Genomic DNA, 15709 nt, shown 5'->3' with positions numbered 1-15709 from the left:
AAATAATTCCAACCCAAACAGTTGCAAGGAAGTATGTCATTTCGAATAAAACAAACTACTCTATAAAATTCTGAGTATTATTATTTTTTATATATACAATTCTAGAGGACCTTATTGCTAAATCGAAGGGTAAGAAGACTAAATTCACTCTCTTATTATTATAGATTCATTTCAATTGAAGCAATTAAAATAATTGGGAAAAATTAGAAAGCCATACCCAATATTCCAGTGTGCGACAACCAGATAACACGGCACACTGGCGTGCCCAGCAAAATTAAAAGTGTGACGCAAACTTTTACCTATTATTTACAAGAATATTTGTCGAGTTTATTTTATTTATTATTATCAACGATTCTTCCATGGATCAGCTGTCTGTATACAGTTAAACAAACAAGTATCACATTGAGGGAATGAGTGTAATTATTTACTTTAATAGTAATAGAAAGGTATATTTTCTTGTATATTCTACCGGGAATAATTGCATCCGGTCTAGAAAGCTGGAACTAACAACAAAGGAACCCGATATGCCAACCACACACCACCCTATAGTCGTGAGTGTCACAAGTTCTTTTCTACGTCTTGGCACCCTAAGGGTTGTTGCCTTCAAAGAGAGAGAGAGAAATAACTTAAGTCCATTGCACTTCCATGCTTAAATAAATAAATTATGTAAATAACTGTTTCGTTTTCTGTTTATTATTATTATTATTATTATTATTATTATTATTATTATTATTATTATTATTATTATTATTATTATTATTATTATTATTAATTTCTGAGGAAGTCGACTGCCATATGTATGCACACGGTCTACCGTGCAGCGCCTCGTGTATGATTTTCCATACACAAACTATAAATTCCAAGTTTGTTGTGTTCGTGTTATAGGTGTATTTGTAATTAGATGCATGTGGCGTAGAAGTCAAAATTTAATGTCCACGCTACCTATATGCAAAACCATAGCCAAAGAAATTTATGAACAAAGACATTTATGGCGCTAAAACAGAGGGCAAAAATAAAGAATTACTGGTGGATTGTTGCTCATAGTGTACAGGTGATAATGGTTAACAGTGTTAAATTTAAACATATAGAATTTTAATTAAGCACGAATTTAACTTATAGCGTACCATGAGGAAGGCACAGGAGTTCGCTAGGATCGTTACAATATCGAACCCCGTGAAATGCACTGCAAATCTGTCTGCAACCCCCCGTAATGTTCAACAGATATTGTGTATTAATGCTCATTACAATGCAAACCTACATAGGCCTACGCACTTCAATACTCAACGAAGGTGCAGACTATTCATGAGTTGCAGCATTAAACTCTCTCACCCACTGTATTCTCCTGACATGTCTCCCAGCGATTACAACATTTTTTGGTATCTCAATCACTTCCTAGTAGGATAGCTTTACCTAGAGACCACTGATTAACCTGGTATTGGATGTTTCACTTTCTTACCTTTTGGAGTTGACTGTCATCGGTTGGACATTTCACACGCAAATATCTAATATTAACAACGTTTCTTCTATAACTTCGTAATATTGTATTATTTCTTTGTATTATTCATTAGCTTGGTTAGGCTTGTTTAAACAGTTTTCTCTTTGCACCTGCTTATTACCTATACCTTAACGTTGGATAAAAATACACTAGCTCTCCCGGGAATCAAATCCAGAACCAATGCACTTGAACCATTTGGCCACAACGAGGCACATTTAAAAACAAGTTTCGAATGCTACTGAAAAAATCCCTAGAAATCATGATTGCTAGTATACACAAAACCGAGCATAATTTTGTGTTTTGCTTATATTTTTATTATTTTATTATATTTTTTGAAATATCTGCTTAGATGGACAGCTTTCTATCATCTCCACATACTAATAAATGAATTTTACTCATAAACGTAAGGAAAATGGAATAAATGTGAAAAATCGTGAGTTACAGTATACGCGCATTTTTTTTTTTTTTTTTTTTTTTTTTTGCGCATGGGAGTACAAAAGTAACATTTTCCAGTTGAGTTTCTAAACAAATTTTTTGAGGAAAGTTTTATCGTATTTTTTAATGTTTTATTTCAATAAAACAACTATAGAAGGTTTTTCATGTTAATTTGAACAGTTTGTAACGAATCTCTAGAACTTGTGATTTCAGTTTCTTTTAGTTGAACACACACACACAGAAAGGGAGAGACACACAAATGTAGAGAATGTATATATTTCAATGTCATACTATGCTACGCACTTGAAAATGAAAAATAAAGATCGGACAAATCAATAGGCAAAAGTAATTTTAAGCATTGCATTGTGACACGAAGACCTTCTTCAGGTTCTCTTCTGTGAAACTTCGCCTATTATCTACAGGCAGCGACTTGTAGCGTGAGTATGTACGTTCCACATAGCACGAAGTCAAAGTAGCAAACCTCAAATACACTGTATCTGCAGGTGCTAAATCTTCTTCAACATTTTGAGAGTTAATTCTCCGTCGTCACTCAGAACAGCGGCGATGTTGGTGAAAGTGCCATATCCAAGATAGTAGTTCAGGATAGGAGTCAACTTGTCTTTCACCAAAGCTGCTGTTGGTCCCTTTGCTGTTAACAACTTTGTTCTAACATCTTCTTCGGTTTCAAGACAGTCTCGCACACTGAGACCATTTGTCTCCAATCCCTCAATGGATGATACCAGAAACCAAAAATTTGCAGAAATGTACAAAATATCATCGTTTAATTTAACATCAGTAAGCAATTCCTCAACAACACTAACGCATGCTGCATCTTCAGTTTGAAATCCAGCAACTATTTCGGCAAGAATAGGCAGATTGGCGCAGTAATACTGAATTGCTTTAAGCCATGTTCCCCACCGTGTCACCACCGGCTGTGGTGGCAAAACAATATTCGGGGCAGCCTCCATTAGGGCCTGGCGTCGTGATGGTCACTTCAAGAAACTTTTCTTCATATTTGGCACAAAGCGATCTACGTTGGGGTATCTTGCTCTAATTTCTTCACTTAAGCTATGGACTCCGTGTGCCAAACAGGTAATGTGGATCATTTTGGGATATAGAACTTTCAAAGCTTTCCCTGCTTTCACCATATACCTAGCTGCATCCGTTACAAGTACGAGAATATTGTCACGTGGAACGCCTTCTGGAAAACCCACCTGCATTGCGTTTTCAATACAGCCAGCATTATAGAATGGTTAACCTTCTCTTACTGCTGAACATGCACAAGGAAAATTACTTCAGCCTGTTCCGGTTCCAAAACAACAAGCACAACATTGGCTATATAACGTCCGCAACAGTCTGTCGTTTCGTCCACTGATAACCAGAAATTTTTATTTTTCACTTTCTGCCGGATGTTACACATAGTTTTACAAAAGATATTTTTCACATAGGCCTTCCTAAGTCTGAATTCGTGAAGGATTTGCTTGTCGCAGTACTTCTCGACACGAAGATTAAGATTTTCCAACTTCCGCAGAGGGATATCAGATGCGATAAATGCTTTACACAGGTCCTTGGAGAAAGAGGACATTCGACTGCTCTGAGACGATGTCACATGTTGAAGTAGCAATTGTTATTTCGCTTTCTTCCCACACGCACTTCTTTTATGCTTCATTGTATCTAAATATTGCAATTCAGAAGATCTCTTCCAATATCCCACAATGGATTCCCAGAATTTACAGAACAATATCTTGTCATCTGTAGAGAACACATCGCTCCCAAATTCTGGGATAAATGCTCTCAACTTCAATGAAACAGATTGCTTCAGAGGAGACATTCTCTACTCTTGCTCCACTGCACGACTGGCTGAAACTACTGTTGATTTTGACTGACGTAAAAATAACTATTTTTCAGCACAAAATGCTAATTTGTCAGTTTTTGTTAAAAATGAAATATGTAAAGAAAAAAGAACTGTTGTGATTGTCGTCCGCACGTTCAGGAATGACCAGACAGCTTGTTGTTTTAAACGATTTTCGGCATTATAACGCAAGGCGGTATTATTTATCCCATACTAAATTTTAACCTGGAAGAAAACCAAATTCGTTTCGCATAGTCTGATGCAAGTTCAATCGATCACAGCGAGAACGCGGATTTTATTACTTTGCCAGAAGGCATATAAGAAAAAGTTTAAAAATATCGATTTTGTGCAAGTATGTTGCAAAATATATATAGAAATATGTATTATCATTAGAAAGATGAAAAATATGTTTCCAAATTGAAAATGGGAAAAAAAACGTCATATTTATGCCCTATCAGCTTCGCATATTTCAGCTGGTTTTCGCCTAATACCTGAAGATCTCACCCCATTATTCGATTTCCATGCAAAATAAATATATGTTATTAAATAAACTCCCAGGCCTTAGTTATTTCAATAAGGCTATTAATCGATCATCTCATTACTTGGAAGATTTTATTCTGCTTGACTAGCAGAAATCATTTAGAGATTAAAAAGAGATCGTCGAGTTTGCGGGCTAATACTTGTGCTTTTTGAATCATGAATTTTATTAGGTACTTAGAATAAACAGTAACGAACATAACATGCACTGACCTTGTATATATATATATATATATATATATATATATATATATATATATATATATATATATATAATTTCGCTACAAAGTAGTTGAAAGATGAAGGCAAAAATCAGTGAAAAGTAAAGCTGAAACCAGAAACTATTCAGTAAAGTAACAAGTGGAAAAAATGTGCTAAGAGTAGATAGATTTCTGCTTTTACATTTGTATCTGATTAAGTTAGAGTCATTTCCAGCATCAAGGTTATATGAGACGTGAAAATATCACTTGAACGTGGAATCAGAATCCCATGAGTTCCTACCGGAAATCGAACCCGGGTCTTCTGCGCCAAAATATACATTACTGCTCTAGCCTACATTCTATCAACTATTATTAACTTGAGTAATACAATTCCACAATGAAAGCGTAACTTAATAATTAAATATATCTAAAATCAATAAGAAAATTTAGAAGGATATGATTTTAAATTTATCATCTTCTTTTCTTTAAGGTTCTGCTGTTCTGTCACTGTTTCTACCAAAAAACACTTCCGTCAAAGTCGACGTGAGATGATGAGACATAATTGAAGAATATAATTGATTAGGCATTATATCCTTATTTGTAAACCTTAGGACAAATAAATATACATTGTTTTTGTAGTATCCATAATGTAGTATCCAACATTTGTGGTACTGTTATCGTGGACTGTTTTTGTTGTATTATGAATGTATATGACGTTGTACACATTGGACGTTGTAAATTAGAAGTCTTGTTTGAATTGATTTTGATGTTAAAATATAGGTTATTATTGTTACACGTAGTATTCATTTCATATTACTTTCAAGGTTTTTTTTATCTATATCACAAAAACGGTTAGGTTATGCTTTTGTATTGTTGTTCCTACCAAGATCATTGGCACTAATTATGATGAGATGATGTCATGGAAAAGATGCATTTGCATTTATGTGAGCCATTTGATAAAATGGATAGAATCTCGGTGGTAGGAGCTTATATTAACTAGTGAATACTGAACGCTATAATTTCCAATAAGAGTCGCTAGTAAGTGAATGATTGATTGCTCACGTCTGGTGCGTGGGGTCTATGGTTCGATGCCAGCTCACGCTAATTGCACTTTGTGATGGGAAAACACCATGTGCGTGAACGTACGGAGTAAGTTCGGAATGGGTCTTCTTTTTTCTTCTTCTGATACTGCGTTATCATCAACAACTTTTTAAAAAATATAGTAAACTGTAGTGTCTATATCTTGATATATTGTCACTTACTAGTCTATATCTACTTTTCCAGGGCGCGCGAAGTTTAGGGAATTCCATTAATGATTCAATCATGCTAACATCTCAGATTTTTTTTTTAATGAGATGAAACCTAATCTTTTAGTATTAAGTCCCACGGTTGTGCAGGCTAGACTAAAGGAGACCGTGGTGGTGAGAAACAAATGGAATGGTGGAATGAAGAAAGTGGGAGAAAACAGGGGAGCCCTGAGAAAAACTACACACACCGTGATTTTTTCACCATAAAATTCACTTGGTGCGAGCTGGGATCAAATCAAGGACCCATGCACCATAGATGAACGGTCTACCACTGAGTCACCGCGGCCGCAGAATTTTTTAATTTCTTCTGCTATTGTGTTTATACTTTTTCTAGAAACTTTTACTGATGTTACAATGGTATATACTATTCAGGTGTGGTTTCAAAACCATTATCATCTATATATTTGGAGAAGTATTCAATCGGAATCTTTACACCACCCGAGTCTGAAGTCTTCGGTGCATCAACACAAGCAGAGCCTGAAGTCCTAGTTGTATCATTTCCAATGTCCTGTCGATCCTTGAAACTAAAAATTTCATTGAGATTTTGGTACCCTACCTACAAAAGATTCGGTCTATTCATCTTACTTCTCACGATGGCGCCATTCTGTTGGGCGTTTCGGTGCATCCCTGCACCTTTGGGTAGCATACCTTTGTTCTTATTCATCTTCACTAGATCTTTCAGAGCTCATATCTGACGGTTTATAAGCTAAATCGTCACCCGACAGTGGCTCTTCAATATCTGAACTATTTGGATCAAGAGATTCAACAAGGTCTCTTATTTCTTTATTTAATAATCCTAGAAATAATATTAAAATGGTTACATGGTTTCAACTGATGTAAAAATGTATTATCTAAAAACCACTCATCAGAGTGGGGACATGACCTTTGTTTTATCTTTCAAAATACCGTAACATTAATTTATATGAATCCGATTTTATAAAAATACAAACGGGCACGTACACTGGTAGCCCATTTTTTGGTACTCCCGAGGACTTTGATTCCATCCCCGGAGGGACGTTAAATACCAAAATATACATAAATATTGACATTTCAGTAATTGGGGGCTGATAAAGGCAGCACAAGCTATACACAATCATAGGATTTTTTCAGAGAAAACGGGTTAAAGACAAAGTTACCTGAGTATGATTCTATAAAATTGTACATCCCTAAAATTAGGGGGACAAATGTCCTCATGCAAAAGTCCATGACTCACTCTCTTTAACCATACTTGGATAATGCCCCCACGTTATAAAATGATGAAATCCCAATTCAGTTGGCAGAATCCCATTACAAAACGAACCTTATAGACAGTCATACTTTTCGAGGATGAACGGGTCAGGTCGGAGCTAACTTGAGGGTCCAAAAACAGCATAGGGGGAAAAACATTTGAAAAATTATCTTTTACTCCTCAAAGTATACTAAATTTTATACACGTCAAAAATTTCAGGGAGGATATGCACTCCACGGAGGCTCCCGCTGATACGACACTGCCAGAATTCCTAAGGAAAACAAAACATACGCTTGACAAGTAGGCAAAATAACTGGGAAAAATCCCTTTGTAGGACATACTCTACAATCAAAATATCACAGTAATACATGCGTGTTTTTACAGTGATTCAACACATCGATTTTGATTTGATTTTGAGTTTAACGTCCCGTTCAGCAGCGAGGCTATATGAGACATGGACCTACAGATTAACGTGGAATCCAAATCACATGAGCTCCCACCGGGAATCGAACCCGGGTCTCCCACGCCAAAGGCACATATGCTAACCGCTTAGCCACGAAGGAGCTCTCAACACATTGAATACTACATAATTAAGTTTGTGTTTCTTATGTATAAGAAACACAAATAAGCAATTATATTTATTAGAACTGGTAATAAATTTATCATTGTTTCTCGACATAGCACAAATGCGTCGTACAAATTTATAATAACAACGACATGCATCTGCAGTATACGTATAGTAACAAAAACACATGACGATCACTTTCCAACATGTGTATATTTGATGTTACAGCGAGTTGAGTGATATTTGATTGACGGCAGCAAGCGGAGAAAAAGTAACAGATGTAGAGTATATGCTACACGGGATCGATAGAGGATAGGGAGAATACACGTAAGACAGCCATACAAAAAAAAAAAAAAAAAAAAAAAAGAATCTGAGCAGTTAACTCCAGGGTATACATTCGATGTATTGTGTTATACGGAATCCAAATTTTGGAACCCAAGACAATCGACTGTCTTTTTTTTGTGGGGGGGGGGGATGGGCGAAAAACTTTAGCGATTTTGGATAGGGAGAATACACGTAAGACAACACACACGTTTTTCGCCCATAAAACAAAATTAACAAGGTCAATAGTCTTGGGGTTTTGAAATTTGGAGTCTGTGTAACAAAATACATAGAACCAATGCTCTGGGATATGCTGCACAGAACTTTCGTTTTTTATATAGCTGTAAAGTATTACGTGTATCCTCCCCATCCAAGATCGCTAAAAATTTTCGCCCATAAAAAAAGTTGACACAGTCCATCATCCTGGGATTTCGAAATTTGGGGTCACTGCGCAGAACTTTTATTATGATTATTTCTCTTTATGTGTGTGTGGCGGCGTAATCTTTGTTTTGACTTCCTTCAAGAAGTCAAGGTCAAGCTCAGTCAATACAATATATCCTGATTACGTGTTAAATTATAGAATAATGAATGTATATTTTTATTATATCATTATCGCCCAACCAAATTTCACATTCGCCAATGAGTTACAAAACCAATCTGCATGTGCAAAGATAGGGGAGAATGGGGGAATGGCGGTCACTTAATCAAAAATCGTTATAATCTAGCTCGTAAAGCACGAAAAGTTTCTGCGATAAATCAATCCTATTGGTAATTCTGTCTAGTTTCTTGTGACCAATTTCAAAATACATATCTTATTTCATTGCCAAGCTAAAAACGAAAATATGAACATACTCAGTTGACCGTTATTTCCCACACGGTTGGGTAATGGCAGTCAAGGATTTCCCCATGCTTTACATATGAAGAACTTCAACATATTAAGATTTCAAATTTATTCATTAACTTTAGAATAGTTGGGTATCTACAGGGACAGGTAATAAACCGCAGTTTCGTGTAAAGAAGATTTAAAAAACTACTTATTCACTGAATTTACATATAGGGTACGGCGGGGTAATTTGAATAATTTCAGACATTTTCTCATATATCTCGGAAACTGGAATTGGTATTCAAATATAAAATTGTGAACAAAAACTTTGAACCTTACTATTACTTAACAATTTTTCCCAAGATAGTATCTGAGATACATCATTGTGAAATTTGAGTATTCAATTTCCCCGCCGAAATTTGGAAAAACGTAACAGTGAGGGGCAATTTGAATAACGAATGGGGTAATATGAATAATCAACAAAATAAACAAATCTTATATAAATAATGTATAAACTATTCAATAGTTAGATTGCAATTTCAACCGTAGTTGAAATATGCTGGAGGCCTACATAAATTGTAAATATTCGTCACCTATAGCTATCTTTTTGAATGTAGGCCTACACTAAAAAAAATGTTCAGAACACTGTCTAAGGCAAAGAGCCGTAATTGGTTAATTCATCTTCCATCGTTCGTATTTAACGACAACGACAACAGATAAACTGTTTTCGACCTTCTGCACCGATACAGACTTCGTAAAACTGTCTTAACAACGCTGGGAACGAATCCAGACTCCCTTTCTAGCAGAACGTTCTGAATAGTAATTAAGAAGGCAAAAACAGCAATTCCTTGTTTGACTTTCATTACCTGCAGCCATCTTTAGACTTAGGCCTACATTTTCGTCACTGGAAGGGGTAGATGATATCAGTTTCTTTCGAGCATTCATTTGTTTTTTTCTTGGCAGGTTCTGTATTAGCACTCTTCTTTCTTGTAGTGCTATTGGATTTTGTTGCACCCGATGCTTGCATCTTTCATCGGAGGTGTTTTATTCTCATTGCCAGAATATTTTCAGAAGTTGAGTGGCATGATTTTCTTGCGACACGACGTCTCTTCTGCACACAAACTTTTTCTGGGGAAGGACTTGTTGTATGGGTTCATCTATAGACTTCGTTGGGACAAAGTTTTGAGAGCCATGACCGGAAAAAGAAGGCGCGTTGTTAAGATCTTCTTCCCGAGAAGACTGCTCCTCAAAATGTATAATAAGGCCATACGTTTCCGAAGGGGCGAATCGAAATTCTTCAATACCTTGTGGACTAAACAGGTAGATACCAGTACATGAAAACCCATTAACTGCCAGTCCAACAGAAGCTGTCAACTTCTAGGCTTCAGTGAACAAAATGCAGAACTGAGATTTACTAATCACTGACCTCAGGTTTTAGTGAATCCAGATAGTTGCCTCTTGGTGGTAATTGGCTTTAAGGGCCTTAAAAACAGAGCGATCGAGTGGTTATAATACGTGTGTTGTGTCTGGACGTAGGTAAAGCATTTCGATGTCATGACTTTGGTAGAACTCTAAGGACAAAAGTTGTGAGTGAGATTTTGGGTTTTAAAGTCCGGATTTAGGCGTACACCTTTGAATATTACTACAGGAGGTATAAAAGACCTTCTGGCATTGCAGCATGCTATCACCGTTACATTTCCCCTCGCTCAACAGATATTAAACTTACCACCTCTTTTCTACCCTTTTCTGCAAAAATTTTAGGGGTCTGTTATTTAGAGGAAGATTACTTTCGTCCATATTATAAATACGGTTACGATGGTTTATGGAGATCATACTCGTTCATTAATTTTCTCAGTAAGTCAAAATAAGAATTCGCAGTTTCCTTGTTAACACTAGAAGCTTTTGCGTTTGACAAACAAATATAAAATAGTAGGCCTATAGTTCTAATTTCACTGCTATTCAAATTGCCCCGTTTTGAATTATCCAAATTGCCCCGCAATCGACGAACTTTCCATTTAGAACGTGATATGAAAACTGCTGATTAGTTGACGCCAGTGTACACTATATCAATGCCCCACATGTTACTGATACGATTATAATCCAGAGCGGTTTCATTTTATTCAGTTAATAAGAAGGAAAGCTTAAGGAAACAACGTTGAAAATTATAACGACCTAAAAATACACACATTCGTACTTACCTTGCAGCAAACAAAAAATCGTATAAGCCTTCAGAACCGAAGGAATAGTTTGTATTTCTGAGAGCGACTTCTGCAAACCACCACCTACAAATCCACCACAGGTTCACTAACATGGCGTGCCGCGTTTCCACTCCAGCTGGCAAAATGCTTAACATTATTCAAATTCCCCGCCTATTCGAATTACCCCGCTGTACCCTATATTTTCAACACCTTAATATATTTGGAATATAAATCTATTGGTATTGGTAAAGAAACAATCATCAAATGAATATGTACGTTGTTCCTTGTTTAACTTCATCATCTCTGACCTCTGGGTTAGGTTACACTTGAAGATCTTTGTTTGGGGGTGACTGTCAAGACTTATTTATTATCATTTATTTTAATGTCGGGGAGCCCCGGTCACTGACTGCTATTACCCCATCCGTTTGACCGGGACTACCCAAAATGCATGTTTTGAGTAAAACACGGTCAACACCAACATACAAACAAATGAATGTGATAATTTATAGATTTTTTAGAACTATACAAGCACAGTGTCTACCTAAAAAGTCACTTAATAAAAATATCGAATGGAATTGTACTTTCAGTGCCCAATATTTTGCCTAATATTACGTCAAACGCAGCGAAAAAACAACACGCCTTCATTTAATACCTATCACTCCTACAATGGCGTCGCTCTCAAATTTACTTTATCTGACAGCTGCCAGTAAGGCACCGTCATCTGCTTCTATTTACGACAAGTTTTTCACGCTATATCGAACTGATCGGGATTACCTTTTGACCGAGGCTACCTCTCTCCCCCCTATTAGTGGCAAGTAAAATGGAAGTCGTTCACAGAATACTGCTTTTTGGGAAAACGAAAGTGTATTTACACTTATTATACAAAAGGACTCAGATCTTTAATATACACGCAACATTTCCTTCAGGGTATAATTGTTAGAACACGAATAAATATATACCATGACCAAAATACCTATATTGCAAGCACGGACAACAGGAAATATCCATGTTAGTAATATGAAAGCACTACAAAAACACAGATTATATATATGCATGGGAGCCAACGTTGCCAGACTCTAGAGATGCAAGGGCTTGGAAAACAGCTTTTTTTGAAAAAAAAACTCGGTTTTTTCTGCTTCGCTTTTTTCCTTGGAAAATTTTGGGCTTTTTTGAAAATTTTGCTTTAAACTGATAAAGCAGATTTTGTTTCGCTTCTCTACAACAGAAAACTCACTTAACTAGCGGTTGGTTCAGATAATAATATGAAATCTCGAAAATAAACCATACATTATGAATTCCAAAGGATTAACCGATATAGGTAATAATATTTTAACCTCTCATACAATAAGTACTTAAAAAATGATACACAACGACTAGCAAAATTATATGTAGTATTTTTACTTCAAAATATCACACACCCTCATTTAAAAGAAAATAAAGAAAAACATGAGAGAAATTTGCACATCAAGAGCTTCGTTTCGGGTGGTTCTGTATATTCTTGAATATTTTTAGCTAAGTTTTAACTTTCATATACATTGAATGAATATTTCGAACAAATTTTTCAGTGATGGATCACATACGTAATAATCTGTTACCACCTATAAGGTGCTTCGGATCTGCAAAATCGGTAAAGCTCCAAATTCTGTAATGCACTGACTGTTCCTTAAGCTTGTTCAGAATCAGGAAAGTATCGAATTTTCTGTTCATGGATCATATACGTAATACACGGTTTATCTGAGCGTATGGTTTCCTACGGGCTGTAGAATATACAACCACCATCACGTTTACCCAGTTCTGAAGTTTTCTAAATTTTTAACAACAAAATTCAACATATCGTTACGAAACTTTTTTTTTTTACAAAAAAACTATGGAATACATTTCAAAAGAGTGGAAGAATCAATCATTGTTCCAATTCACAAGAAAGACAAAATTGATTGTAATAATTATCGAGGCATTTCTCTTAACAGTCTATTAATAAGATTGACCCCATACGCAGATGAAATTATTGGAGATTTTCAGTGTGGATTTAGTCGAAATCGACCAGATATTTACCATTCGACAAATACTCGTAGAAAGGCTTACAGCTCGGTTACAAGGGAAACATTATACAACATTCTTACAGAATTTGGAATACCGGAAAAGCTAGATTTATTAAGTGTTTAAATGAATCCCAGAGTAAAGTCCGAGCGGAAAATGCAATTTTCCATGTCTACAGTGGCCTGAAACAAGCTAATGCTTTATCACCGTTATTATTCAGCTTTGTTCCGGAGTATGCTATAAGAAAAATCAAAGATAGGAACCAGGGCCTAGAGTTGAATGATATTCATCAGGTCTATGCTGGTGATGTAAATCTGATAGGAGAAAAATCGAAAGAAATGCAGATTCTGTGAACAGCACATGAGCTGTGTTTATATAATATTTGCATATCAAATTTTTGCTTCATTTCATGAATATTTAATCGTTTAATTAGGGAATTTACATATATATTTTATTGGATTTGCATACGTAGCAGCGGGAGCAGATAACTTTTATTGGTATGTTATGTATATATATTGTTTATTTAGAGTATGTAATTAAACATAGAGTAACAACAGGACTGGGCGTCATATTGGTGCAGCGATATTTTAATATAATTTAAATATTACATTGGAGAAGATAGAACATTCGGAAGTTCACATATGCTATTTCGCTAGCAATAGAGGCAGAGAAGTCCTCAGAGAAAAATAAAAACTTTAAGAAAGCTTGCTTTTCTAAAGGAGCCCTGTTCTTCCACAGCGTGGGAAAGAAACAGTGGGCCAATGTAGCTATCTTTATTTGGGTAGAATAACTATGAGCTCCACTCTTCGCATATCTGCAGAGCTAGTCGAAATTTCTAGTGTAGTTATAGTTAGGGACATACACTGACACTATGGAGACACCAAGTCCGCCTGCACAATAGTTTCGAAGCAAGCAAAATTTTAGCGTATCTGTAACGAATTGTTGGTACAATGGAGTGTGATATTTTCAAGACACACCTCTTTTTCACGTCCTAATTACAGGAAGCATCGCTTGGTCAACGAACTTCTATCAGTGAGGAGAAGTTTGACAAATTTGAAATTTTGGACGAGTTCATTTTAGGCCTGGTTGTAGCCGTTCAGTATCCTGATTGTAATAGTGCAGAAACATCCGTCAGATGTCTCTGTTGATGGATCATTGGCGTCTGCTCTCCCGTGCATGATTTGCTACAATAGTATGATTTATAATATGTAAATAAACTTTCTGGATGTATTCGTATGATTTAGATATATTTAGATCGATATTTAGTGTGCTTTATGTTAATGGCTTGTACTAATAGTAATTATAAGCCTGGTTGATGGTTGTGAGAGGTAATCGACAGACAAACACAAACCATTAGTTTTTTTTTAACATCGACCAGACTCAATGCTGAATGGTGGAGAAGAGAACTCTCAAACCATAATATAATACTTGTTTTAATGTGTCAGACCATGACAGCCCTGGTTGGGACTCATTTAACAAAATAGCATATGTGTAGTGTATTTAAATTGTATATTTACGATGAGAAATCATATTACAATCAAAAACCTTCAATGTATCAATTACAGGTTTATGCGATTTTCAATGTCACTTGGAAAAAAAGTTATGTTCGTCGCCACTAGGTGGCTCCACTTGTCAACACAAGTACGCGAACATGTTGAGTGACCAGTTTACTATAATGTTGTGTGTTTATTTAAATATTGCCATTTAACCTGGCATAGTGTTCGTGTTATACACTATAGTAAAGCTTATTAAATAAGCTAATAAGCACATATAGTGACATTTAACAATTTAATTGGCGTGAGATAGAAAATGCATAAAAAGAAGAAAACCTGTTGAATGTAAGAATTAAGTAGGTCACTGGAAGACTTCCGGTGAATGATGTACCTTCCCCACCTATTTTGGAAGAAGCTGGTAATAGTGGTTTGACCCAACACGAAGTTCAAGCAAACAATGAACTTGGGTTACAATAAAACAGTAGTGTAGAGAACAAGAGGGACAGTTAATTCTGAAACTTCGAATCGGAAACATCGGTCGCAAAACTCTTAGTTTTTTTAAACGGACAGTGTTTTCTTAGTTTATGAATCGTAGACATCGTCAACGATAAGTTCGTGTTTGAGAGAACAGTTTATTTTAGTTTGAAAGTAAACTCATCGTGTGTGTGTGGAACTTGAGCTGTGTGAAATGACCGCTAAAAATTTAGTTATCGTAATAGGAACTGCATTTACTACGAACTCAGTTTTCTGTAGTGCTGGTGGAATGAGAGTGTAGGAAGCACACTTAACATTTGAGAAAGTTCTGATGTCTGATATGTCAGTGATTTAATATTTTATTACGTAGAATCATGTACGGCAAATGCGGGTGTGAAGAGACATTTCTTCATAATAATTTGTGATGTTCTTCGCCCAGACTAAACATTTGAATATTACTTCGAGCGCCGTAAACATGATTATCGTTAGTCGCAGTGATTATTAAGTTCTATGCTATATTATTGGTCAAATCAAACTCTATGCCTGTCACTTTAGGCTATGACCAATGGGGAATTACCTTGTTGTTTGTTTAAATGATTTTCAGTAACAGAGACTTAGTATTTAGCCTTGTACATATTAGGCGTGTTTTGGCGGTATCAAATTTAAGTGCTTCAGGTAACGGCGAAATAGTGCGATCTTTCACTACACGTACAAAGGTAACTAGTACCATGACACAGAGGACAA

General features: G+C 35.9%; 1 protein-coding gene across 1 annotated transcript in view; it reads left to right on the top strand.

The window, feature by feature from the left end:
- Window positions 1-5256, top strand: part of LOC145662177 (uncharacterized) — a 62494-nt gene extending 57238 nt beyond the window's left edge. The window contains exon 7 of the mRNA XM_081727510.1: window positions 5010-5256. Coding sequence (XP_081583636.1) covers window positions 5010-5071 — 62 coding nt within the window. The 3' untranslated portion in view covers window positions 5072-5256. The remainder of the gene's footprint in view (window positions 1-5009) is intronic.
- The last annotated feature ends 10453 nt before the right edge of the window (window positions 5257-15709 follow it).

The sequence above is a fragment of the Thermobia domestica genome, chromosome 10 (genome assembly GCF_964235325.1).
Source record: "Thermobia domestica chromosome 10, izTheDome1.hap1.1, whole genome shotgun sequence".
NCBI lineage: Eukaryota > Metazoa > Arthropoda > Insecta > Zygentoma > Lepismatidae > Thermobia > Thermobia domestica.
Note: the sequence above shows the minus strand (reverse complement) of the source record. Positions and strands in the feature narration are given on the sequence as shown.